This window comes from Rhea pennata, chromosome 26 (genome assembly GCF_028389875.1).
Source record: "Rhea pennata isolate bPtePen1 chromosome 26, bPtePen1.pri, whole genome shotgun sequence".
Taxonomy (NCBI): Eukaryota; Metazoa; Chordata; class Aves; order Rheiformes; family Rheidae; genus Rhea; species Rhea pennata.
The window spans coordinates 5,991,187-6,016,653 of record NC_084688.1 but is presented as its reverse complement, the minus strand read 5'-3'; the positions used below and the strand labels follow the sequence as shown (position 1 = coordinate 6,016,653).

Sequence of the window (25,467 nt, the reverse complement as noted above, 5' to 3'; positions counted from 1 at the left end):
GGCCAGGTGCAGAAAAGGCAGCTGGGCCCAGGCTGCCTTTGGGGTCCTTGTGTGTTTGGCTAAGCCCTTGACACGAGCTGTGAAAAAGGCAGACCGCACCAAGATAACCCATGGCTTTTCTCAGCCATGACACTTGCAGTCATTTGCATCTAAACAGGGGTGTGTGGGATCAGGGGGCCGTCTTGATATAAACTCAACAGCTTAACGGGAGGGGGAGGGAAAAGAGAGAGGGAGAGAGAAAAATAAGCTTATACTGATGAGAAAGAGCTAAGCTTCCTCCCCTACTGTGAGGCAGGGCGAGCGATACCATCCCAGCACTGCAGTCGTTTCAAATTGCTGCACCATTCACACGCCCTTTAGCCATTCTGATCCGGTGGCGGGGGGCTGGGGAGAGCCATCAATAGGGATTTCCCAGCCCGGCTGGCGGGATTGGAGGGTGACGGCAGGACAGGGGAACATTGCCCCGTTGCTACGAGGTGCTCGTGGGGAATGCCAGTGCTCTGTGCCGTGGGTACGCTGGCCCGGCGGAAACATTCTGCATTATGCTGGTAATACAGTGTGACACTGCGGGAACAATGGCAAATTGAGTGTCCCAGCAGGTAACGGGCCTGGCTGGGAGACAGTCGCAGTGGTGCACTGTCAAGATCGCTCTAATCCTCCCTCGCGAGCCCCTCCCCTGGTTCTGGGAACTCTGCTCCCTCATTTCATCTCTGGGAAATTCTCCCGACTCCTTGCCCAGACCCAGTGGAGAATTTCAAGGCGACTCATTTGTGTTCACAGCTCGCTCTTGCGGCTCCCCCCCCCCCCCCCCCCCCCGCAAAACTCGGACAGCTCCGCTGGCAGAATCGGTGTCCGGCTTCTGTCGAACCGGGTGCTTGGGAGGCAGCTGAAAGAGGCAAACAGCCCCGGCACACACGGTGCTGAGGAACCGTCGTCCAGCCGTGGCACCTCTAGTGCCGGCTCGGCTCTCAGGGACCATCTGTATTGCCAGCAAGGCCCGGGTTGCCAGGGCTGACAGAGCTACCTTCAGAGCAGCCATGTGTGCCAGTGTCGGAGGGCACCGGATGCTTTTAAAGGTGATTTTCAAATGTGGAGTGTGCCTCTCAGTTATTTTTTCCCCCAAGGATGGAAAGCAAATGCCCACCAGCAAGGAGTCGTTTGCGTCCTCCCCCTCTGCCTCCGACTTGTCCTGGTCTGAGGCCAGAGGGGCTCACTAGCTCATCTAATCTGATCTGCTTTATATCATAGGCCACCCAAATAGCCTTTGTCAGGCTGAAAAACTTGAGTTAGAGCAGTGATTTTCAACCTGTGGCCTATAGCCCCCAGTGGTCTCCTTAGAACTAGTTGATGGAAGATAACTAAGAGAAGCGGGCTTTACACTGGTAGATAGGGGTTGGATCTCTACTGGAGTACTGGAGGCAGGTGGGGAAAGGAAGCAAAAGTTTGAATTAAAAGTGAAAAATGCTGAGTAATCCCACCTGCAAAGACGGCATTGAGCAGCCTTGATTTGGGATTGTTAGGCATTTAGATCTCAGTTCCCAGTCTTGTGTGAGAGGCTTTTCGTGGCTGTCATGTATCCATAAGTTGCCTGTTTCTATTGCTTGTAAAGGTTGAAGTTAGCTCAGATTGAGATGTCTAATTTTTGGATGCTGAGGGAACAAGATCCTACCCCAGCAGAGAAAACCACAGGCTGAAGAGAGAGACCTGGAGCAGCCAAGACCTCCCCAGCATACAACATGAGACAGGAGATGCACCAAGGAGCTGAGAAGATGGCTCACAGCTCCTGCTCTGGAAGAAGAGGACAATCTCTAGGATCATTGCTGCTCTGAGATAGGGGAAAATTCTTGCTCCATCCCACATCTACTGATGCCTGCCCTGATCACTAAGGCCAGCTACACCCACAAGGCACCTGGAAACATTCTCTAAGCATGTGGAGGGAAAGAATGTGATCAGGAGTAGTCAGCATGGATTCACCAAGGGGAAATCCTGCTTAACCGATCTGATAGCCTTCTCTGATGGAATGACTGGCTGAGTAGATGAGGGGAGAGCAGTGGGCGTTGTGTACCTTGACTTCAGCAAGGCTTTTGACACTGTCTCCCATAACATACTCTGAGGTAAGCTCAGGAAATGCAGGTTAGATGAGTGGACAATGAGGTGGATAGAGAACTGGCTGAAAGGCAGAACTCAGAGGGTTGTGGTCAGTGGCACAGAGTCCAGTTGAAGGCCTGTAGCTAGTGGCATCCCCCACGGGTCAGTCCTGGGTCCAGTCTTGTTCAACTTATTTGCCAATGAATATGAATGGATGGTAGCTGATACATCAGAAAGCTCTGCTGCCATTCAGAGAGACATGGACAGGCTGGAGAGTTGGGCAGAGAGGAACTTCATGAAGGTCAACAAAGCCAAGTGCAGGGTCCTGCACCTAGGGAAGAATAACCTCGTCCACCAACACAGGTTGGGGGTTGACCTGCTGGAAAGCAACTCTGCAGGAGAAGACCTAGGAGTCCTGGTGGACAGTAAGTCAACCATGAGCCGGCAATGTGCCCTTGTGGCCAAAAAGGCCAATGGTCTCCTGGGGTGCATTAGGAAGAGTGTTGCCAGCAGGTCGAGGGAGGTGATCCTCCCCCTTTGCTCAACCCTGTTGAGGCCACATGTGGAGTACTGCGTCCAGTTCTGGGCTCCCCAGTACAAGAGAGACATGGAACTACTGGAGAGAGTCAAGCGTAGGGCTACAAATATGATTAGAGGCCTGGAGCATCTGTGTTATGAGAAAAGGTTGCAAGAGCTGGGCCTGTTTATCATGGAGAAGAGAAGATGGAGAGGGGATCTTATCAATGTCTGCAAATACTATAAGGGAGAGCATCAAGATAGTGGGGCCAGACTCTTTTCAGTGGTGCAAAGCAAGAGGACAAGAGGCAACAGGCACAAACTGAAACACAGGCAGTTCTATCTGAACATGAGGAAAAATTTCTTTACTGTGGGAGTGACAGAGCAGGGGAACAGGTTGCCTAAAGAGATTGTGGAGTCTCCTTCTCTGGAGATATTCAAAACCCGACTGGATGGAATACTGTGCAACGTGCTCTAGGTGACCTTGTTTGAGCAGTGGGGTTGGAGCAGATGATCTCCAGAGTTCTCTTCCAGCCTCAACTGTTCTGTGATTCTACAGTGCACCAAAGACACCATCCACTAGCAACAGTACTCCAAACACCACAGACCCCAACGATCTGCCTTCAACACATGCGTGTTCTCCTGCACGTTGGGGAAGTGAGGTGGGATTGACTCCAATGACATCTAGTGTGATTTTAGAGAACTTAAGCACTGATGAATCCAACATCACTCTCAGCTTCTCCCAAAGTTTACTTTCCCCTGAATGAGAGGTGGAAGAGCCATTGCATTAGGGCAAAGACAAGCTCAGTTCAGAGTTATGGCTTCTCTAGCCCATCTCCCATCTTCTACAATGGCTTCTTGAAGAATTAGCATACCTAGATATATAATGTTGGAAATACTTTTTTTCAGTTTGATGGCATATTTTCCATCTGTAGGTAATTTGAGTGCAAGACTTCCAAAGATGTGATATTAATCTCAGAGACCTAATAGTAGGAAAATCCTACCATATTAAGTGAATGAGGTCATCCCCCTCTGCACACTCTAATGCTAGGTTTAGGTATGCAGTGATTTTTGGTGGCCTCTTCCAGTTCTCTGCATTTCTTTTTCAGACTGCCTATTCACTTTTGTCTCCTTGCATGTTAAACAAGGGATGTAAGGAAGTAAACCTCACGTTTACTTATCCTATTTCAAGTCCTGAGTGACCAAGTAACATCTAACTGCTGAAAGATTGTCCATTTCTCATTTCCAGATAATGCTCTCTTACTTACAGGGTCCACAGTTTGGATCAGGAACTGCCACAGAACCTTGACAGAGGTGTATTCCATGACAGTATTTTTTGATAGTGCTTCTAACAACTCATAAGTTTTGTCCAATAGCAGCAGACCAAGAAAGTCTGTCCAGATGGCTGCATCGCAGACATTGTTTTGGACATACTATTCAGAACTGCTGCCCACGCTGCCATCTCTGGTGTCTCCTACTCTTGGGGCCCAGGAGTGCACGTCAACGTTGGTCTTTGGTCATTTCTACCCAGAACAACCTACTCTGAATAAGAGATTCCTTGTGCTTACAACAGCCATCACTGAGTAAGGAAGAGCCTCAGGCAAAGGCTATGGTGTGCAAGTTGGAGGGGTTTCAGCACACGGTGAAGAGCAGCAGCTCCTCATTGGCCCCAGGCAGATGAGACAAGTTCAGAGGCTCTAGACAGAGAGCAGGCCCAGAGCAGACAGTTCTAACCTGGTTTCCCACCCATCCTGCTTGGCCCTACTGTCCTGTTCAGAGCCAGCTGACTGTAATAGCCTGTCATTGCAAACATCTTTCTTTGATGGCTTCTTCATAATTTGGCTGCTGCTGTCCAAAATCCAGGTCATTCCTGTGCCAGGGCCTCACACACTGACCAGGGAAGCTCCTAGGTGGAAGAGGTGATAGACAGAGGTGCTCCGGTTCAGCAAATCCGTTACAGCTTGGTGTGGAGTATTTCTTTGTTTTGTTCCCACCTCCTGCTCAGGTATCTGTTCTACTGAGACATTTTCTCTCTGTTAGCACAAAGGATTCCCACTTGCTCCCATTCCCAGCTCCCAGTCCACCTAGGCATCCTGGATAATTTATTTAACCCTTTGTTCAGCATTCATAGCTTCCAGCTTTTTGTTCCCGTTTGCTCCTCTGGGCATGCCAAAATTCATCCATTCCAATTGCTCACTTGGAGCATGCCAGCAGAGTCACAGGAGAAACTTGAGTCTCCTCCGCTTTGATTTCCTCCAGTATTGTTCCATATTTAACGAGCAACTGCAAGGTCATCTCCATACCCTAGGGTGGTTTTAGCCCACTGCAGAGCCAAGTGACTTAATTAGATTCAGGGATGAAAGAACAAGTACATGAAGGTGAACAGCCCAAAGGCTCTGCTATCAGTCTGGAGGCACATTTCAGCCTGGAGAGATGTTCCAACACATGTAGCAGAAGCAGAAGTGACTCAACCAGCATCCATCTTGAACTCTCAGCCAGTCTCATCCCAGTGCACACAGGTGTCTGCCCTCCACCAGCATGTGAACAGCCTTTGCTATCATTGTCACAGCAGCCCACAAACCTCTAAAAGTCTCTTCCTGCCTGCCAAAGGGTCAGAAGGGATATCTTCTACTATCTCACTTTGTTTCAAGATCTCATTTTTGGGATAAGATGGTCAAAGCTTAACTCTGAAACATTATTTCATTGGGATGGATTGCCTCCAAGCTGCACTGTGTCGGGAGGACCCTGCCGCACAGCCATACAGTCTGTCTTTGCTCACAACTGCTCAGCCAGGTGTGCTGCGTCTCTGGGGCAACTTTGGTTTGACCATGTATGGAGTCAATGGGTGCAGAGTCATGGGAAGGGTTTTTATGGTCAGTAGCAGTCACTGCTGGAAAGTCACATTTGGTCTAGTCTAGATATGCTTAACTTTAATTTCTAGCTCTAGCTCTGCCATTGTCTGTTCTGTATAATCTGAAATCATTTCCCCATTTCAGCACATAGAGAAGTTATTTCATCTCGCCTTGGACTAATTCCAGGCATTGATTCCCTTTGCCCTCTCTGGGTTTCCGGACCAAGAATTATTCCAGTAACTCTTTTCTGAGTGCTCCTCAAGCTTACACTGTCCTTTTGTGTAAGCATGAGCAGCAGCACTGGATCAAATACTGTACCCCTTCAATTTGGGCCAAATACTACGCTGGTAATTTGCAGAGTTGGAGTCATGCTTCTCTCCTACTCGCTATTCCTGCCTGCGTGCTTCAAAGGGCAACCACAGCCACCAGCACCACCTGATTCAGAAAATGTTAATTGAAAAATGAACAAATAACTTTTTTTTAAATGAAATTTAGATGATCCTGAAGGAGGCTGGTAAGGAAAACGAAAAGTGTTACCCTAGCAAATAATCCCCTGGACTCTTTTTATTCCCAGCCACGCGAGAGTCTGCCTTTGTCCATGCCATTGCGTCAGCAGGTGTGGCCTTCGCTGTAACCCGCTCTTGTGCCGAGGGCACCTCCACAATCTGCGGCTGTGACTCCCACCACAAAGGGCCTCCAGGAGATGGCTGGAAATGGGGGGGATGCAGTGAGGATGCCGACTTCGGAGTGCTAGTGTCCCGTGAATTCGCAGATGCTCGAGAGAACCGGCCAGATGCCCGCTCAGCCATGAACAGGCACAACAACGAGGCCGGCAGGACGGTGAGTGCTCCGTCTAACACCACTGCTCCAGTGCTGGTCACCGCGCATGGGTGGGTGGCCCAGTCTGGCTCCTGCTACAGCAATAGACTTGCACTGAAGTAACAGGACCATGATAAAGCCCAGGCAGGACCTTTTGGGAATTATTCCCAGGATACCAGCAAGTTTCTGCTCCATCTCTCTCCAGAAGAAGGACAGCTGAAGCACAGCTTGCTTCCAGGGCAAACACCTCTCAAAGCAGCACAGGTTTTCTCAATTGATAGACACCCAGTGCTAATTTCCAAGGCCCCAGTCGTTGATGATCCAGGCTTTTCTCCAAGGCAATTCCTTCCTAAACTCCCCTATGTGTTTTATCATCACACAGAGACATAAGGCAGAGCATGGGCAGGACCTGCATCTTCCCACTGCCCAGGCAGCCCTCAGGTGCTCCGCTGAGTAGCCAGCATCATACACAAGATGCCAAATACCACAACGCGCTCCAGGTCCAGGACACAGCACATTCAAACCTTTTGCATTATTTATTGCGTTATTGCCCTTGAACTCTGGTTACACATTGTGACCTTGTCCTATCTAGTGATTTTTACCGTAGGCAGGCAACTACGCAACTGCCTGCTCTAGGCCTCTGGCGAACTAAATACACTTTAAGCTTGTGAAAGTGAGAGCTTTCAAATAGCTGAACACCAGGAAAGTATCATTTTTCCATAGCCACAATAGACAGAAGTGGAAGGGCAGAAGCTTGAATCTGTAATGCATGTTAACAATGACTGATGACTTCCTGTAAAAAATCGTGTAAAAATTTAACAATAATCAGTGATTGTTTTGCTCCCCGTGGATGAGATTTCTGGGGAAGAGTGTAACGTCCTTAGATTTACAATTTCTTTTTCTTTCTAGTGCAAATTGACAGACTCAAGATATAAAATGAAAAGTTGTTTGTAAAGCTATGACCTGGATCAGCCTAGAACCATGTTGTGTGAGAGAAGTCACCTAACCCTCAAGTACTCCAGGCTCTGATTTCCCACCAACAGGGCAGGAAGGACCATGACACTTGCGATAGAAGGATCTTGAGAAAAACATCTTACTTGCTCCACAGTAACACTGCTCAACATTATTTACTGCACTCGCAGCAGCAGGGTTTGGGTCTAACTTTCAGAGCTGTGGGATACCTGCCCTCTAGTTGACACCTGTAAGTGTTTGATGTGTTTGGAAAGCAATCGCAGAGCTGTCTCACTTCAGACAACACATTCTGGAGGGAAGGAAGGTAGCAGTAAGAGAATTTTGCCCTAAGTGACATGCCAAGGGGTAGAGAGAGAGCCTGTTGCAAAAGTTTCTTTAGAGCATATGCTCAAGTCTCAGTCACGTCCTGATGTTTCTCTAGTGCAGCATATCTGACTAGAGTTGTTTCTGCCATACACCATAGCTCCAGTGAGTTTTCAGCCCCAGACCAAGCTCAGATCAGACATCTATATCCAGTTAGCAAAAGGTGGATTTGCAAGCAAATTATCGGGGTTGTAATCTGTTGCTGACTGCCTGCTTTTTCTCCTCTGGACAGACCATTCTGGATCACATGCACCTCAAGTGCAAGTGTCACGGTCTTTCGGGAAGCTGTGAGGTCAAGACCTGCTGGTGGGCCCAGCCAGACTTCCGGGCAATTGGTGACTACCTGAAGGATAAATATGACAGCGCCTCCGAGATGGTTGTTGAAAAGCACCGAGAATCTCGGGGATGGGTAGAAACTCTCAGGGCCAAGTACGCTCTTTTCAAGCCACCAACAGAGCGAGATCTGGTCTACTATGAGAACTCCCCCAACTTCTGTGAGCCCAACCCAGAGACGGGCTCCTTTGGTACAAGGGACAGAACATGCAATGTCACCTCCCATGGGATCGATGGCTGCGACCTGCTGTGCTGTGGTCGTGGCCACAACACCAGGACTGAGAAACGTAAGGAGAAGTGTCACTGCATCTTCCACTGGTGCTGCTATGTGAGCTGCCAGGAGTGCATACGTGTCTATGATGTCCACACATGCAAGTAACCATAGGTAGGTCTCCAGCTGAGGGGAGGTTGCTCCAGAGCTGGGCCAGGAGTTCATCGGTCCTTTGATCAGCTTCCATATGGTGGCCTCACGCTTCAGAGGATGATACAAAAAAATCCCAAATCTCTTGGCCAGTTTGGCCAGGGCAAACACCTTCGTATAGCCAGCACCAGCACTGCAGAGAAGACTCACAGTATCACCAAGTCTTGCCCAAGCAAGGTGCTTTGAGGCTAGACCTGACACCACAGACATGTTAGATCACTTATCTGCTGACTTTTCATGCTGTTTGGCATGATGGACTGCCCAGGAGGAGGGACTTCACAGGTCCAAGTGAGGCAACAGCCACAGGGACCAGACAGTATGCTGCTAACAAGGCATGCTCAGAGCTTCCAGCTCTGTCCTCTTCTGGAGGCCTGGCCCATGTAAACGCTAATACAGGGTTTCAAGCAGGAATTAATTTGACACAGTGAAAGCTGAACTAATACAGGCTTCCTCTGCCTGCTTGCATAGATTGTCCCACTTTCAGTAGATGCAGCGTGAGAAGGAAGGAAAGGAGCCAGCTCCCCACACTAGCCAGGCTCTTTCCTTCCAAGGAGATGATTTTGGAGAAACAATTATGTTTAAGTGAGCTTGTGAAGGGAGCTTTACAGCCAGTCTCTCCTTTCACCTCCTGCTTTGCCGTCTTTGTTCCTCACCCCCTGAGATGGCAGAAAACCAGAGTCCAGAACTGATTCTCTGATGTATGGCACAAGCCTCAGCTAAGAGCAGAGTGGACACGGTGAGGTTGTGATCTTCTTTGAGTTGGGTCACTACCCCATCAGGCTGTGTAACTGCCAAAGAGAGATCTTTACAGTTTTGCAGGTCTCCTCAGGCAGCCTACAATCAGAACCAGGCAGATCCACATTGTTCATGCACCTATTAACTAAGCATCCCTTAATACAATCTTTCATCACAAGATGAGCTCACAGCATCTCTCCGGTAACAGGACACAGGCCAGGTTAGCTGCTACACCTGCTTTTAGTATCAATAACAGACAAGGAGACAGAAGCTATGGCAAAGAGACTTCTGTCCAAGTCTTCTCATCAGCATTTCTTCTATCAGAATTGTTCAAACCACCTTGTCCTGCAGAAGAAGCTAGGGCAGATGGGAAGAGTAGACTCTACTGTGTTAAACAGTATCACAACTCCAAGCAGACCTTTTCCTTCCCGTAGGATTATATTTTGAGCTATTAGCAATTCATTTATGAGGGCTTCAGCTCAAGCCTCAAAGCTCTGTAACAACAACATGGCTTTGGCCCCAGGTGTGGCCACACATGTCCCATAACACACCTCAGTGCAGAAGAAGCAGTGTTTGTCCCTCCTCCCACTCCCTGGTTTTCCTTGGCCACATTTCCCCTACTCATCCCCGCTGGGCTCACATTTTCGTGGTGTATTAACCCTTGAAATTAAAAAAAAAATCTCTATGTCCTGGTAGGCTCCTTCACATACGATAGAGACCAAGATCAACCAGGTGACATCAGCAGAGTCAGATGCCACTTCTCATGTGCCAGTGATTTGACGTAGGAGTTGCAAAAGGTGTCTAAAACATCCTCTGTCCTCTACTCCACTCATTCGTCCAGTGGAAAGACTTGTACCTTGTACTGCAAAAAGCAATAAAATGGGTAAAAGTTCCTGCATATGGAGCACAGTACCCGGCCCAGTCGCTCAGACCCGCAAGTGGCAAGAATCAGAACAAAATTCTCAGTTCCTCCTCTGCAGAGCATGAAGAAGAGCTACCGGATTCAAGCAACCACATAAGCATCAGCTTTCTAAAATTAAAAGATCACAGAAGAGCTGAAGAAAACTCTGTCTCAGAAATAAGCCACCTTCTGGTATGCATTCTATTTAAAAGTATATATTAAATCCTGTGTCTGGAAAGACTCCAAGTACCTGACTTTAAACAAAATCCCTTTCATTTTTTTTTAATCAAGAAAAGGTATTTAATATTAAATAGAACATTTATTGCCTTGTAATTATTTTACTGTAGCCAGGTATTCTAGCACTGAATGGAAGATCTTTTTCCATCAATCTGCTGTATCCAAAGTTTTGTATAAAGTTGTAGAGGTTGATGTTTTTTTATTTTATATTCAGAAAATTTCTCTTTTTATAAGCATTATTTATTATACAATGTATATACTTGAGTTAACTAAGATTATATATTATATAAATATATATATTTGGAGAAAAATATATTTCAACTTGCATTTTTTGTGGTAAGCCATTAAAGATAAGGTTAAATATATATGTATATATACATATATGCCCTTGCCAGCTTGTGTGGTTTGCCTTTCAAGGTCACTTGAGTTCAGTGCTATGGCAGCAGTGGTGCTCTATCCACTTACTTAGGCACAGAGTCACGTGAATACAAGACAATGATGGCATCATGAAGCCAATACATGAGATTTTACAGCAAAAAGCTAAGATTTTGATTTTGTAGAGTGCAGTACCACAGTGTACACACATTGCTAGATTACTGGACTAAAATAGCCTTTAGACAACAAGTTTGCTCCCTAAAAAAGTACTTACATGCTATCATTGATTCAGCTTTTGATTGTTTGGACAGACTAAGATCCAGATTTTCTCACTTAAAGACATATCCATGAACAATTCTGGGTGGGTATTTCTGCAGCCTCTCCCATACATGAATGATGCTTTTTACGCACACACAATTTCCCACAGCACTGGCCTAAAACGGGGCTAGATATAGGGTAAAGAAAAAAAATCATCAATTTATACACAGAACAATTATATTTGCTTTTTTGTATAGCACTGTTTGAAACATCATGTTGCTTGTGCTGTACCAGTTCCAAGCTCTGTTTCACTGCACCAGGTTGGACACAGCACACTTCTGCCAGAGTGTCATCTCCTACTGTAGGGCACCAGTGACACGTTCAAAGTTACACAAACACAAATAAAGTTTGGCTAGCAATCCAGATGACTGGCAGCTCTGCCTTCATGGGCCTTTCTGTGCCTAGCATAAGCTTATGAGCATATTTTCCTTCGGAAGCTATCTGTATGTCTGTCTATCACCTTCTCCACCTCCCTCCACCCGCCCCAAAACCCAACAATACTTCCAAACTTACTTGACTTTGGCCAACAATTCAATTCACAAGACATTTGTAATTAGAAAGACATTTACATTTCTGTAAAGTCCAGGAAAAAGCAGCAACTGGATAAAGGAAAGAAGGGCAGGAAAAATGTGTCCATTATTGTTTAAAGCAATATAAAACCGCTCTTGTTAAGGTACAAGTGTCTTAGAGGAAATGTGATGGAAAGGAGCCGAGATGGGTCATTCTCTTCTGCCATCTCCCACCTGAGGTAAACACGATGGATGGAAAGTCACAGAATAGGGTGGAATGGCTTGGATGTCACACTAGCCAGTTTGTTCTGGTCTTCCGATTTGGTCTTCCCAAAGAGTGATACATCACCCCCTGCCTATCTTCAGCGTTTCCCCAGCATTGCAGGGTCCAAGAAACTCCGGAATGGAGTGGACCAGAGCTCTTCTCAGAGCTCCTTTAGGACTATCTGTATTCAAGCTATCTATGCTCAGGTCCAACCAGCTTAGCATCTTTCTGGCTTTCAGCAGCCTGGGAAGCACTTGGCTATCTTCATGCCACACAGCAGCACTCAATACTTACACGTCTGTCCAACCACCCCCAAAGACACAGCTGTCTCTCAGATCATCACAAGTAGTTGTGCTTTTTATTGAATCCATTAATGTGCAATTAAACTAGGTATTTATTCATCAATATATCTCTGGACAAAGACACAATAAGGTTTACATCATTTACTCTGAAAAATAAGTTAAAGTACATTGTTGTCCCTAGGACTAGCAGAGGAAAGAAGAGAACAAATAAAGTCACAAGATCAAACACAAATGAAAAGGAGTAATAACCACTGGGACTCGCAATGTTATCACAATACAACAGCACTGCCAAAGGAAAAGAAACCAGAGTGCAGTGGTCAAAATACTCTGATTGCTGTAAGTATGCAAAAAAAAAAAGGACTAGAGAACCTTCACCTTCAGGCCTAAAGAATGTAAAGCACCCTCCTTCCCTGGGAACATCGCTTTCAGTACAAAGCTGCTAGTCCTTACAGCGTGTCTAGTCAAGTTTAGGAAGCTACACTGACTAAGATCTCATAAATGGCTTTGATATTTTGCCCCACCAAATTGAGGTATGTTCTATGAAACTTATTAAACAGGTGGAGCCAATGAAACAGAGGAGAGTTTTCTCATGCAGTCAACAACAACAGCATCTTACTGACGTTAGATGACCATTGGGCAAGGACCCTATAGCAAAGTCTGATACATTCCTTTACTTCAGTGCAAAACCGTGGTAACGTACATCTCATGGATGCCTGAGAGCTTAGCCTCCTCTCTTTCTCAAAGGAGGAATTTCAACCTTTGGTAACATGGCAGAAAAATAGAATATAATCAGCCTAGCTGATGCCAAAACTGCCTTCTACACTGCACTCATGAAGAGCTTTCAGGTTGGAACCAGCATCTCTCATAACTGTTTTTGAATTAACAACAAGTTCTGAAGCCTTAAATACTGGATTTGAAAGTTTCCTCTACTCTGATCAACGTATTTCTCTGCCTTCTTCCTATCATTAACGCCATTAGCCAGTCTCTCCTTCATTAGGCCACAAAATACCTTGGCATTAAAAAAATGGGTATTAGCATCTAGAAAATTCTAGATTATTGTGGTCACCGTCTTTAGGTTATCTGCCTGGCTCAATGGTTCAATGAGGCATATGACAACATAACTGAACAAGGTGTTCTTTAGATCAGAATAATACAGAATAGGACTTTAAATACAACTTCACCACGGACTATCAGGTTTTATTAGAAGTCAGGTTTTCTTTCCCATCGTAGCAACTGGACACAAGTGAGCATGAGCTTCAAAACTTACATTTCCCCCATGCTAAAATCAAATGAGAACATAGCCTTGCCTGCACAGAGACAGAAGCACAGTGTTCTAGAAGACACTTCCACATGACATCAGTATATTAAAGACAAAGGATAAAGATACTGTATTGCACTAAACATGCAAATTCCACATTGGGTTCTTGGAAACGGGAAGCATTTCACTTTGTCCGGTGCGTTGAACACAGAAGAGTAAAGATCCCAGTGTATATTCTCCAGATTGGTCACTTTTCCAGCTGTTGATCTTGCGCTTGGTCCGTCTTCAGTCTAGGGAGCTCCTGCAAAAGAAGCCCAATGCATCAAGAAAGCACACAGGTGTATAAAAGCATCAAGCATTTACATGTAGCCAAGACAGTGTTGCGAACTTCCCCAGTACAGCTACTGCCCTGCATGTATTAGAAAGCCATTTTCTAGGAGATATCACAGTCGAGACTAGGCCTAACTATTCCCTGCGATACCTACGCGAGAAAGAGTGGGACAGCTTTTACTCAAACAGCAGAAATACAAGAAATTGAAGATCCAGATTTTAGACAATAACTAGCCAACTCCTATTAGAACGTCTTCTGATTTACTTTAGTTAAACAAAGTAGAACTGTGGTCCAATATCTCATTTAAATGTTAAAAAATATAGGTAAATGGAGAAAGTAGAGAATTCAGGCATGCAAGCCTGCAGGACCCCTCGCTGGTAAAAACTGGGGCACAGCTATAAGGAGAACCGATCTGATACACGGTTCTTCATATATAGGAGGACAGTTTCTCCTCAAAGAGGAGCAGTCGCCTCGTTTCCGAGTCCAGAAAAGAATTTTGAATAACCCTTTAAAATAAAAGTACTTACGTTCCTTCTTCTCTCAGAAGGGCCAGGAATTTTTTCACCCGATACTCAGGATCCATCTACATACCAGACAAAACAGATCCCCGTTAACATGTGATACAATCTCCCAAATAGCACAATAATAAAAAGAAGCTACAGTCATAAAGCTAGCTAGAAGAATGTCTGTTTGCTTTGCCCATGCTTTGACCTGGCCAGAGATAAGCTTGCTTGTCCAGAAGGTATGCAGCTAACTAGTGGAGACATGGCACTGCACCACGACGCAAAGCTTACTAGCACAAGCATAGTGTGTTCATGTAGCCACAAGACAAGCCAACTTGGAAATACACACAATCGTTTCTATCAGATATTTCTGTTTTAATGGCAAACCTCACACTAGCTTCATCCCACAGAGCCCCTTCTAGCCTCAATCTGCACAAACTAGGCCTACTCTGTGCCTGCTTCTCCCTGCCCTTTTCCAGAGCTAGGTTAGCCTAAATTGCATAGTCAGGAGCAGAAGGGACTCAAGATTGTTCCATTTTTCCTCTGTTCCTTACTCCTTACATGCTCTAGATGCAAAAGTGCCAGAGGAGAGGAAGTGTACATGGTGGGTTAGCCTGTTAGGCAGAGTTGAATCACTGTACAAAGATTCCAGAACTTCAGTATCAACTTTTGCTGTAGCTCTGTCAACCAGGAACATACAACAGGGAAGTAAGAATAAGGGCTTTAAGGAAACACACCCAGGCTGCCACCAGAAGCCACAAGGTTTAAATTCATGCATGTGTGTGCGCATCGACTTGTTGAGCATCTGTACTGCGAAATACTTGAGGCAAATTGCCATCACTATATCAAAGTACAAAGAGCTGAAAAACATGGACAAGACTTGAGGAATGGTGGGGGATTTGTTTTATTTTTAAAGAATATAGAAACAGGAATGAAGACTCCTATCCGAAATCCCTCCTTCACCAAGGTCAGGATACTATGAGTTTGGGTTATAAAAATTTGGTAACTGGGAACTGCCGGTTCTCAGAGCATCTTTGAGTTGTGTTGCAAGAGTTAGTTTGACCAGAAGGCTCCATCTTCTGTTTATTCTGTAATCTTCAGCAAGACCTTGCATCTCTAATACACTGCCCAAAATACAGTAGGCTATTTCTGAAAATGTTCAGTAAATGCTACTACAAAACTGCCTTCCCAGCACAGGCAAGTGCTCTGCTAAAAAGGAGAACCGGAATTTATCCCCAGCAAAACAAAAATCCTTTCACCATGTGCCCTGGCCTCTCATGAAAGAGGCAGAAAAGGGACTCTTGAACTTATTCATATGCTTGATATTCCTAAAGGAAATCTTCCAACTTGAGATGTGAAAAATCTATCTACTTAAAGCAATGACCACTGCAACCAAGGGCAACACAAAAGTCTAAAAATAACTTGAAAGAAAATGTATCTAAAAACAGTAGTGTTAATGATCATGTAAAAAGCAGGGAAGAAATAGCCTGAAAGCGTTTCTGCTATGTGCTAAGAAAAAAACCCCAAAACTGTAACTTCCTATCACTGCGAATATGTCAGCAAGGCCGATAGCTCAATACCAACTACTGAACTGCTTTCAGTTTAGAAAAATTGATTTGTTGAAACAAGATGATTTAAAAGAACTTACCAAGAATCACTGAGCTACTAAGTTGGGTTTTTAAACATGCAAAATAATATTCATAATGTTCAGGATCACAGCAAAAAAGAAAGGCTACATCACCACCTAAATCAGAGTTTGAAATGAATAAGGTGCTAAGGTGCTAAGAGAGGGATCATCGTGCCACGTCACAAGAGATCAAGAAGTTTTCTGTTGGCAGTATCCCTCTAGTCTAACTCCTCTCCCCAGTCTCTACTGTTCAGCACATAGCTTTTAAGGGGAAAGCACCTCTTGTCACTATTTCACTTCTCTCACTTCTAACAGAAAAGCTGAAGTCAACTGGGATATGATTGTGCGCACATGGGCCACACATGCCAAACACTGGATTAAAGTTACCCTTAACTCATTAAGTTACCCTTCTTTGGGGGCCACATGGGCAACCCAACACTCAATGACTGAGCAGTTAGGCTATGACTCTCACCTGCCAAAGGGTCTCAGATGCTCTTTGTCCAACGACTCTGGTCTGACCACAAGGCTGACCCTGATCTGAGCAGGAGACTGGACTAATGACATCCTGAGGTCTCTTCCAACTTCATTTATCCAGTGATAAATGACAATTGTACCACTTCTCTTCTGACTTTCTGGGTGTGCTAGGAACAGCTAGTACTTGGTCAAGGTGTGAACACAACTCCAGGTGGCCACATAGTGTCATATAGTGATGAAGTGCAGGCTAAGTAAGTGGGCAGTGCAGTGAACTGAAACTGGCTAAACTGCTAGGCTGAAAGGGCTGTGATCAGCAGCACAAAGTCCAGCTGGAGGTCAGTCACTACTGGAGGCCCTCAAGTGTTGATCAGTTGCCCAATACTGTTTAACCTCTTCATTAAGGACCTGGATGATGGGACTGAGTGCACCTTCAGCAAGTCTGCAAATGATACAAAATTGGGAAGAGCAGCTGATGCACCAGAGGGTTGACTGCTCCTTAGAGACCCCTTGACAGGCTGCAGAAATGAGCAGACAGCAATCTTAAGAGGCTCAACAAAGGGAAACGACAAGTCCTGCCCGAAAGAGGAATAACCCCAGGCACCACTACTATTCCGAGGACCAACCAGCTGGAAAAGAGCTTTGCAGAGAAGGACCTGGGGGCCGTGGGAGACACCAAGTTCAACAAGGGCCACCAATGCACCCTCATGGAAAAGGTGGCCAACAGTATCCAGGGCTGCTTTAGAAAAAAACATTGCCAGAAGGCTGAAGGAGGTGATATCCTTCCCCTCTACTTGGCCCATCTGGAGTACTGTGCCCAGTACTGGGCTCCCCAGTGCAAGAAAGACAGGCACATACTGGAGTGAGTCCAGTGAAGGGCCACAAAGTTGATTAAGTGACTGGAGGACCTCTCATACAAGGAGAGGCTGAGAGAGTTGGGGTTATTTAGCCAGGAGAAGAGAAGATTCCAGGGAGATCTTAGCAATGCATATAGATACCCAATGGAAGGGAGTAAAGAGGGCAGAGAGAGACTCTTCTCAGTGGTATCTGGTGAAAGGACAAGAAGTACAAATTGAGGCACAGGAAATTCCATTCCAACAAAAAGTAAAACTTTATGGTGAGGGTGGCTGAATACTGGTACGGGTTGGATTGCCCAGAGAGGTTGTGGAGACAACATCCTTGTAGATGTTCAAAACCCAACTGGCCATGGTCCTGAGCAACCTACTGTAGTTGACTCTGCTTGAGCAGGAAGGTTGGACTAGATGATCTCCAGAGGTCCCTTCCAATCTGAATGAATCTTTGTTTCTGTGTCGAGGATGCACAGCACTGCTGTTGACGGCAGATGATATTTTGGCCACTACCAGATGTTCTATCTTTCCTGTTGCAGAACAGGCCTGCATGCCACCAGAAATCACTTGGAAAGATGCTGCATACAAATAGCAAGACACTTTGTTTCCACCAAAAGATCTAATTACCGTCCAGAAAAGCCTGGGCCCATAAAGGCAAGAGGGAAAAACCTCACCTAAAGTAGAGTGTATGAAATCCATATTCAACCCTTAAAGCATAAAGCTTCAGTAGAATTGCACAAATATCTAAAGACAGTCCTCTCCTTTTCCAAAACATTTAGGAAAAAGTCTGAAGTCTGGCTATCTGTTGAGTAAGAAGGTACGTAGATGATTAGCCGCAATGGCCAAAATCTCCCCTGCTCTGAAGACATAATAACCGTGAAGTATGCCCTCTTCTTAGATGTCAGAAGGGGTTTAGAACGCAAGAGCTCAAAGACCTACCAAGGTAACACCAAATTTGAGTCCTATGCTAATAAACTGGCTCACACGCAAGACAGTATGTCCAAATCAATCATTTCAAAAATCTATGGACAGTGTAGGAACACAGAGATCTGATCAAATGGCTGACTGATGCAAGATATCAGACAGATTTCTACAGAACTAAGGGAAAGCCTCCCATCCTTCTATTTTAAGAGGTTTCACAGAGGAAATGAGGTCAAATGATACTAAAGATGGAAAGAACATTACATTGAAAATTAGGTTCAGTTAGCAGAGCTTATGTGTTCAGCACCTTCCTGCTCTCAGCAAGACTCACCCAAAGAGCAGGTCACAGTCTGCTTCAGAGAAGCAGATAACACCTGCACTGTGAGACAGAGTTAGAAGCTGGATGAAGTTCTCAATGCCACTCCTGAACATGAGGTTTGGAAGTGACCGAAAGCTCAAATTACGCAGACAGCCAACCCAAGCCTAATAACCAAAGCTGCCAAAGCCAAGTAGAAGAAAGAATTACCAGTGCTCCATCTCTCCACACACTGAAGAAACCCAAAAAAGAAACATATTTGAGAAAAAGGACATAATACAGTTCACCTTTGACCATCAGGAGAGAAGCATCTCTGAAAGGGATCCCTGACCTTCTGAAATAAGACCTATAGCATTTTTCTTGATAGTGACAGCAAACAAGTTCACTCTGAAAGGACTTTTTGAGAGCAGTAACTCAAGAGGCAGCCCATCAGGTCCTCAGATTTGACCTGTCATCTGTGATCTGGACTCACAGGCAGATTATCTGTAAGAAAACTAGAAGAGGTAGGCAAATGAACTGCCAAGAAGTGCACCTTGCTGGCAACATTCCGCAACCAAACTTCATTCCTTCCTATTAGAGGTGGAAAGGTCTCGTTCTTCTCAAACGCTGAGACAGTAGAGGGTGCTGAGATGTCGATTAACACCTACACATAAAATCTCTGAAGATGGTCTGAATTCAACACTGACCCTGCTTTGAGTAGCTGGCTAGACTAGACGACTTCTTGAGGTCCCTTCCAACCAGAATAACTGCGTGATTCTAAAACATTAAGTATTCTGCAAATGAGGCAAACTAGAGAAAAGAATCTTTGATGGTGGAAGGAACAGCAATTCACTATGTAAGTAGCGGCACTCTGTACAGAACCACAGCCTCAAGGTCAAAGGCAAAATCTGTAGGAGTATAGCAAGTATTCATGCTGTTGCACATCCCAATGCCAACAGAGTATTCACAAAACTGAGTGCAGAGTAAAGACTCTTTTTATGCAGGCTACAAAAACAGGCAACTTAGTTAAGAGAGAATGTTTCACAACTCCGACTGACCCAAGGAACCTTGAACACTGAGAAGGAAGCAAGGCAAGAACTCCAAGGCTAGCTGAAAGAGAGTCTTATGTAGAACAGAGAGCCTGGCTCATTCTGAGGTTACTTATCTCAGCGACTGGCACAGGAATCACGACTATGATCCACCTGTAAAGAACAGAGTCCAGCTGCCAGGATCTTATGGAAATTTCAGCAAACTATGAAAAAGTGAAATGAACATTTAAAATTCATCACAATCTGAAAATGGCAGCAAAGGATCAATTAGATAGTTCTGTTAAAATATGACTTGACAGTGAGATATACAAACTAAACTCTTCTTTCATCGCTAGAAAATGTGTTCTAAGGCTACTAGCTGAAACTCAAAGTTGCCAATACTGGCAAGTGCTTAACCGACCTGATAGCCTTCTACGATGAGATGATCAAATTAGTAGATGAGGGGAGATCAATGGATGTTGTACACCTTGACTTTAGTAGTCTTTTTTACACTGTCTCTCATAATATCTGATGAAGTACAGGCTAGGTAAGTGGGCAATGCAGTGGATTGAAAACTGGCTAAACTGCTATGCTGAAAGAATTGTGATCAGCAAGGAGAGAGCTGGGACTGTTTAGCCAAGAGAAGAGAAGGGGGAAGATCTTATCAATATCCAATGGGAGAGAATAAAGAAGATGGGGACAGGTTCTTCTCAGTGGCACCCAGTCACAGGACAAGAGGCAACGGGCACAAACCGAAACACAGGAAATTCCACTTGAACACTAGAAATCCTTTCTTCACTGCGATGGTGGTTCAGTATTGGAACAGGATGCCCAGAGGGCTTGTGGAGTCGCCATCCTTGGAGATATTTAAAGCCTGACCTGACACAGTATGGGGCAACCTGCTCTAGCTGACTTTGTTTGAGCAGCTGGGATTGGACTGGATGATCGCCAGAGGTCCCTTCTAACCCCAACTATTCTGTGATTTTATGAACTCAGTGTAATAACATTAGCTACACTGCTACCAGCCATCCATCTATAGTAGCATAGACAGGTGATTATATTATTAGCAGTAATAACCCTTCATTTTGTGCCTCTCCAATTTGTAGAAAATGGCATGAACCAAGCCATAGTATTGCCTGTCTTCTCTCAGCTTGACCAGTTATGGATTTATCTATAAAACAGTTGTCTGGTTAAAAAAAATGCACAAGACCAGCTTACCTGTCTAGATAGTCCATGGCAGTATCCTGTCTGCTATGCATGAAGATCCCCTAACTACAGCATTATAGGTGTGCAGCCATGAGACAATGCTGTAAACAAGTCTGGGTAAGTACTTCTATCCACAATCCAAATTCAGAACTGCACAAAATTTACACAGTCTTCACTTTCAGTTTTGGCAAGAATGAATACTTAATATTCAGAGTCAAAGCAGTAAAAAAAAAAAAAAAAAGAAAGAAAGAAAGAAAAGAAAAGAAAAGAAAGAAAAAAAGAAGAAAAAAATTTTTTTTTAAAAAAGGGCCTGTGTCAGAAGAAGGAATCCATTGTCAAGGCTAAGTGAAATGGACTGCAACTGAGCCAGGCAGTCCCTGAAGGCCTGCACCCCTTAAATACATTTAATACACGTGAGCAATGACTTGCCTGTAGGTATGGAATTAAAAGCCAAGAAAGAAGAGGAAAAAGTAATCTAGATAAATGACTTTATTCCCTGAGGTGACATCCAGTCAGAGCATATCCTTAGTCCTGTGCAAGTTTTAACAGAATTGCGAATAGTGAACAGAGGGATACATGACTTATATGCTGCTAAACTACATGCCTCTTAGCTTATGCTCAGCCTCTCCTAGGAAGATCTAAGGACAGTTCACTCAGCTGCACTAAATCCATTTGATGTGAAAAGAGAGTGTGTATGGACGGGGAGGGAGGGCTCAGAAGGGCGCTGAAATGTCAGCCGGGGAGGATTAGGGCTGCACGCTACACCCTCTCATTTTTAGCATGCATATACTGTCGAGCAGAAGCTTGATGGCTGGCTTGCAGGCATAGATGATGGGTGCGGGGGAGGGTTAAGAACTACATATTTCTACCCTCTGCAATTATTTTCTTTAAAGTGCTGAAAGTGGAAAATAAAGAGAGGAGCAGCTGAACAGCCTGACAGATTTATCTTCTTCAGGGAAAGAGCACATACACCTGCACAAGCACCTTTTTCTTAAGGAAAAAAAAAAAAAAAAAAAAAAAAACCTAAATGATCACTATCTGCAATCTTAACATGCTGTGTGTAGAGCAGAAATGTCATGAAAGGTAAGTTAATCGACTCCCTCTAGTTGCCAGATACTCTTCTCTGAAGTGCAGCCCTAAACAGCCTATAGGCACTACGGTCTTTAAAGAGCTCTCCACAGACCAAGACCTGGCAATTTCTTTGTTTAGAAAATTTCTTCTTTTTTTCAGTTAAACATGTTCAAAGGCTCCTACCACACAGTCAAAGTAAGAGTCTGTAGAAAAGTGGGAGCCTCAGACTGTTCTATTTACCCCAGTCCTTCCTGGACCAGAAAAGTTCTTACTTGTAATGACATTTCTATCAGCATCAGCAGCTTCTTGATACCAATCCACACGGTCTTCCCTTTGACATTCTGTGCAATGGTGCTGCGCTCTTTGTCTTTGAAGTTACCCAGAAGCTGTCAGGGGAGGGAAAAAAAAGAAAAAAAAAAGTCAGGAGACTGTCAGTAGGAGAAATGCTATCTCACTCAGGGCAAAGGGAATAAGAAGCTAGATCATTTTCTAGCTTAGAAAGACAGATGGATTTTTCACAATATACCAAGATGAGGCAAAATACTAGACTGTTTTATTGCATGTTTCTTTTCATAGCATCTCTAAGCAGCTAGTTGCTAATTCAATCTTATGACCCATTCTAGGTTTTCTCCAGATTGAAGTCTAGAAGGAACATAGTGGCTCATGCCACAATGTTTTCAAATCTGTTGCAGAAGTTGCAAAATCTTTCATGTTTCAGTGATTTTATCATTGTGATAACTCTGCAAAGTTGCACAGAACTTCTGCCTTTAAGTTTATTTTAATGGCCTTAAATAGGTGTACAAATTCCCACTACGGCAGAGCATAAGAAGTCATTCAGAGCATCAATTTATAATGAAACTAATCTCTCCAGTACTGAGCTCTTTCATTTAATGTTGTTCCACCTAATGAGAGCTCAGCATCCTCCAGGCATATTTCAGTTTAAGTGCCCCAATTAAACAATTTTACCTACTTCCATGCCCTCTGAACTTCTCAATCCACTCCATGAACTTCTTCCCTAGATCTACTGCTCTTATTTTTCTTTAATTTATCATATGACAAAGTAATTCAAGGAAGCCTTATAATTACTGTCAGGTCATAGCTAAGCGAGAGAGTTCCAAAATTCAGATTTACTGCAAAATCATTTTCATGAATTTTAATTTTGAGCTTTTTTGTCATTCATTAACTTTTTCTCACCTCCAATGCCTCCATCAGCTGCTCTCCTGTTGCAATATTGGGCACATGAATAGTAGTGCTGAAAGCATTCAGCATTTCCATTTCCTGCAGTACATCTTTGCGACTGGTGGTTCCAATGATTAGAAGTTTGCGACCCTGTTCATACAACAGGAAAAGCATCAAGGAAAGAAAAACAAAAGGAGAGGAATCATGACTTGGTAAGCTGCAGCTAACTAGAGAGAAAATGACCATTTAAAAATATCCCTTAAAATAAAATTAATAAAGATTACACATCAATATTTGAGGTAGTCAACATCAACCATACAAGACTAGGACCAGACTGCAGAAGTCAAAATAATACCTGTTCACCTGCACTCATGGTTTTCCTATCTTACCTTTTCTACTAAATTCACCATTGCAAATAGCTGAAACCTCATTAGATTTAAAAGTATAAACCAACCCCCACTCCAAAAACTGAATTACAGGTGACTTTTCAGAGTAATACCCTCTTTTTAGAAATTCTGTGGGTATAGTGACACTCTATGTCACTGTACAGACAACTGCAATGGTTTTACAGCTCATGCTTTAAGAACACAGCTGGCCATAGGTGCATAAGATTTCCCATTACCACTGTGGTTGTCCAAAAGGCCGGTAACAAGTCTGGCAGCCTCTGAGTTCCAACCAACATTGTGCACACTAATTCTATAAATAATAGCATTAAGGAGCAAAGACTGGAAAATGTCCAGTGCCAATAAAAATCAACTTTCACTAGCTCGTCTTGCACATGTCATTTCAATGCTATTTGAATTTTCCCATTCAGTGTGTGAACACTGACACAGGCTGGCTGATGGAAGGGTCTGGCAGGACTGTGAGCTGTGATCGGTCCCTTTTACAATTCAGGCCATTGGAAGCCACCAGGTTGAGGAGAGGCCTGGTTGGGCCTGCTATCCTACTCATTTGCCGCACAGGAGTTTCGCTGATGCTCAGAAACAGAGAACGAAGTTCTAGATTTCATCTTTGCAACGCAAAACCTCAGTTTATCACTGAAAAACACAAAAACCTTCCCCACAGGGTATTCACAACTAATTTTATGAAAGCTTTGCATTCCTCTAATGAAGAATGAAAACCTACTTAAACATAATACATCTTTGATGAAGTTGATGCGTCTTCACAACCACACAACTTGTTTTCCCCTGGTTGTCATTCTGTTTCACTAACTTCATATTTGAACAGATTACATTCCTGCTCTGAATGATGGACAACAAGAAAGTACCAGAAATGGTAACTAACCAAAGTGCTTGCTTCAGGTTTGTGTTTAGCTTAAGATAGCACAAGGAAGTCACATCTGGCAAGTTGAAACCAGAGCATGCCCCAGGTCATGAGCTTCACACAAAGGCATTGTCAGGGAAACCCTGTGCAAACACTTTTGTGTATTAATCACTGTCTACATCTCAGGAGGCACCACACTCATGAGTTCAGGCATCTCTTAGAGGGGGCATCTTAAGAAACATACTGGGAAATTTAATGGGGAAAAGCAGCCAACCTGTGAATTTATGACAATCAGAACCAGAAATGCCAGGTTTAAAAATGCAAGGCTGGGAAAATGCCTTATAGCTAGACAAAACTCACCTGCTGATGGCACTCAGCAAGCAGAATAAGGTCTGAGTGTTTATCTGCATAAACCATGATAAATACAGCTATTTCATAAACTGCTTCTTGTGCCATGTTCTATATGTCCGGTGCTTTGGTGTGGCATATCATTCATTTTCTTTTTTTTACAGTCATTGCATATGGCAAGTCCAGGAAAATATTTTACAATTTTACAAGGCTGAGTCAAATTTGAGTAGCTAAAAAAGATCCTGCATGCAAAGATAAGAAGAATTACGCACTCACTGGAGAGTAAATGAATGGGATTTGATCCTTGCTCCTGTGAGAAGCACAAGTTGAAGAACTAAGAGCACAAGAAAGTCCCATCAGGTGTGTTCAGTTTCAGCTAAAGCATGTAGTAGACCAAAAAGAATAAATGATGCTCAGCAATGGATAAATTTTTTGCCTACACAAAGACAAAACTTCAGTTGTCTTCACCTCTGAAGCTGGTAAAAACACACTTTAAACACAGGCTTGGAAGCCGTGTGAAATCAATCCTCTAAAGACACCAAAAGCCTCAGCTGCCCATGAACCACAGCAGTGTGATGCAGATGCTATAGAGAGCCACTGACATCAGCTCTCAAGTTACCACCCAAGGACAGGGCTAAAAGGTGCCTTCAACTTGCTAAGATATAGTTGGGATAGCAACATGCAGGACAGCAGAACTGATGCATGTTTAAAATCTTCCATAAGAGCAAAATAGAGATGGAGATCATCAGCAGATTTGATGGAGATAGCTTCATCTTAATCCTGGCTTATTTTGCTTTTTGGTTGTTCTTTATTTCCCAACACACGGTCATCAGTGTTCTTTTGTTCATTTTATCAATATACTACCAATATACCTGATACTATATAAGCTATAATAACTCAGTAAAAATTACAGGTCCTGTAAAGAGAAAAAAAAGCTATGTAGTGAAAAAATTGTAACAAGTTTGCATGCTGTTAGGCATCTTTGAACAGTTTTCTTATTACACGGATAAGGAGACTGAAGGAAATTAAGACAGAATCAAGACCTCCAAATCACACACTCTCCCTGTCCTGCAAGCACAGATCTGTGTGAACGTCTACCACTATGACTGATC

The 25,467-nt window shown here is 44.1% G+C and overlaps 2 protein-coding genes across 5 annotated transcripts in view; one reads left to right on the top strand and one right to left on the bottom strand.

Annotated features, from left to right (window-relative positions):
- WNT3 (Wnt family member 3) overlaps window positions 1-8,322 on the top strand; it is a 52,703-nt gene extending 44,381 nt beyond the window's left edge. The window contains exons 3-4 of the mRNA XM_062595680.1: window positions 6,031-6,296; window positions 7,843-8,322. Of these exons, the coding sequence (XP_062451664.1) occupies window positions 6,031-6,296; window positions 7,843-8,322 (746 nt within the window). The remainder of the gene's footprint in view (window positions 1-6,030; window positions 6,297-7,842) is intronic.
- A 3,718-nt stretch (window positions 8,323-12,040) lies between these two features.
- NSF (N-ethylmaleimide sensitive factor, vesicle fusing ATPase) overlaps window positions 12,041-25,467 on the bottom strand; it is an 81,199-nt gene continuing 67,772 nt past the window's right edge. For all 4 annotated transcript variants that reach the window (XM_062595554.1, XM_062595553.1, XM_062595555.1 and 1 more), the window contains 4 exons: window positions 22,760-22,894; window positions 21,838-21,951; window positions 14,123-14,178; window positions 12,041-13,565 (listed from right to left, as the gene is read on the bottom strand). In XM_062595554.1, the coding sequence (XP_062451538.1) occupies window positions 13,550-13,565; window positions 14,123-14,178; window positions 21,838-21,951; window positions 22,760-22,894 (321 nt within the window). In that variant the 3' untranslated portion in view covers window positions 12,041-13,549. The remainder of the gene's footprint in view (window positions 13,566-14,122; window positions 14,179-21,837; window positions 21,952-22,759; window positions 22,895-25,467) is intronic.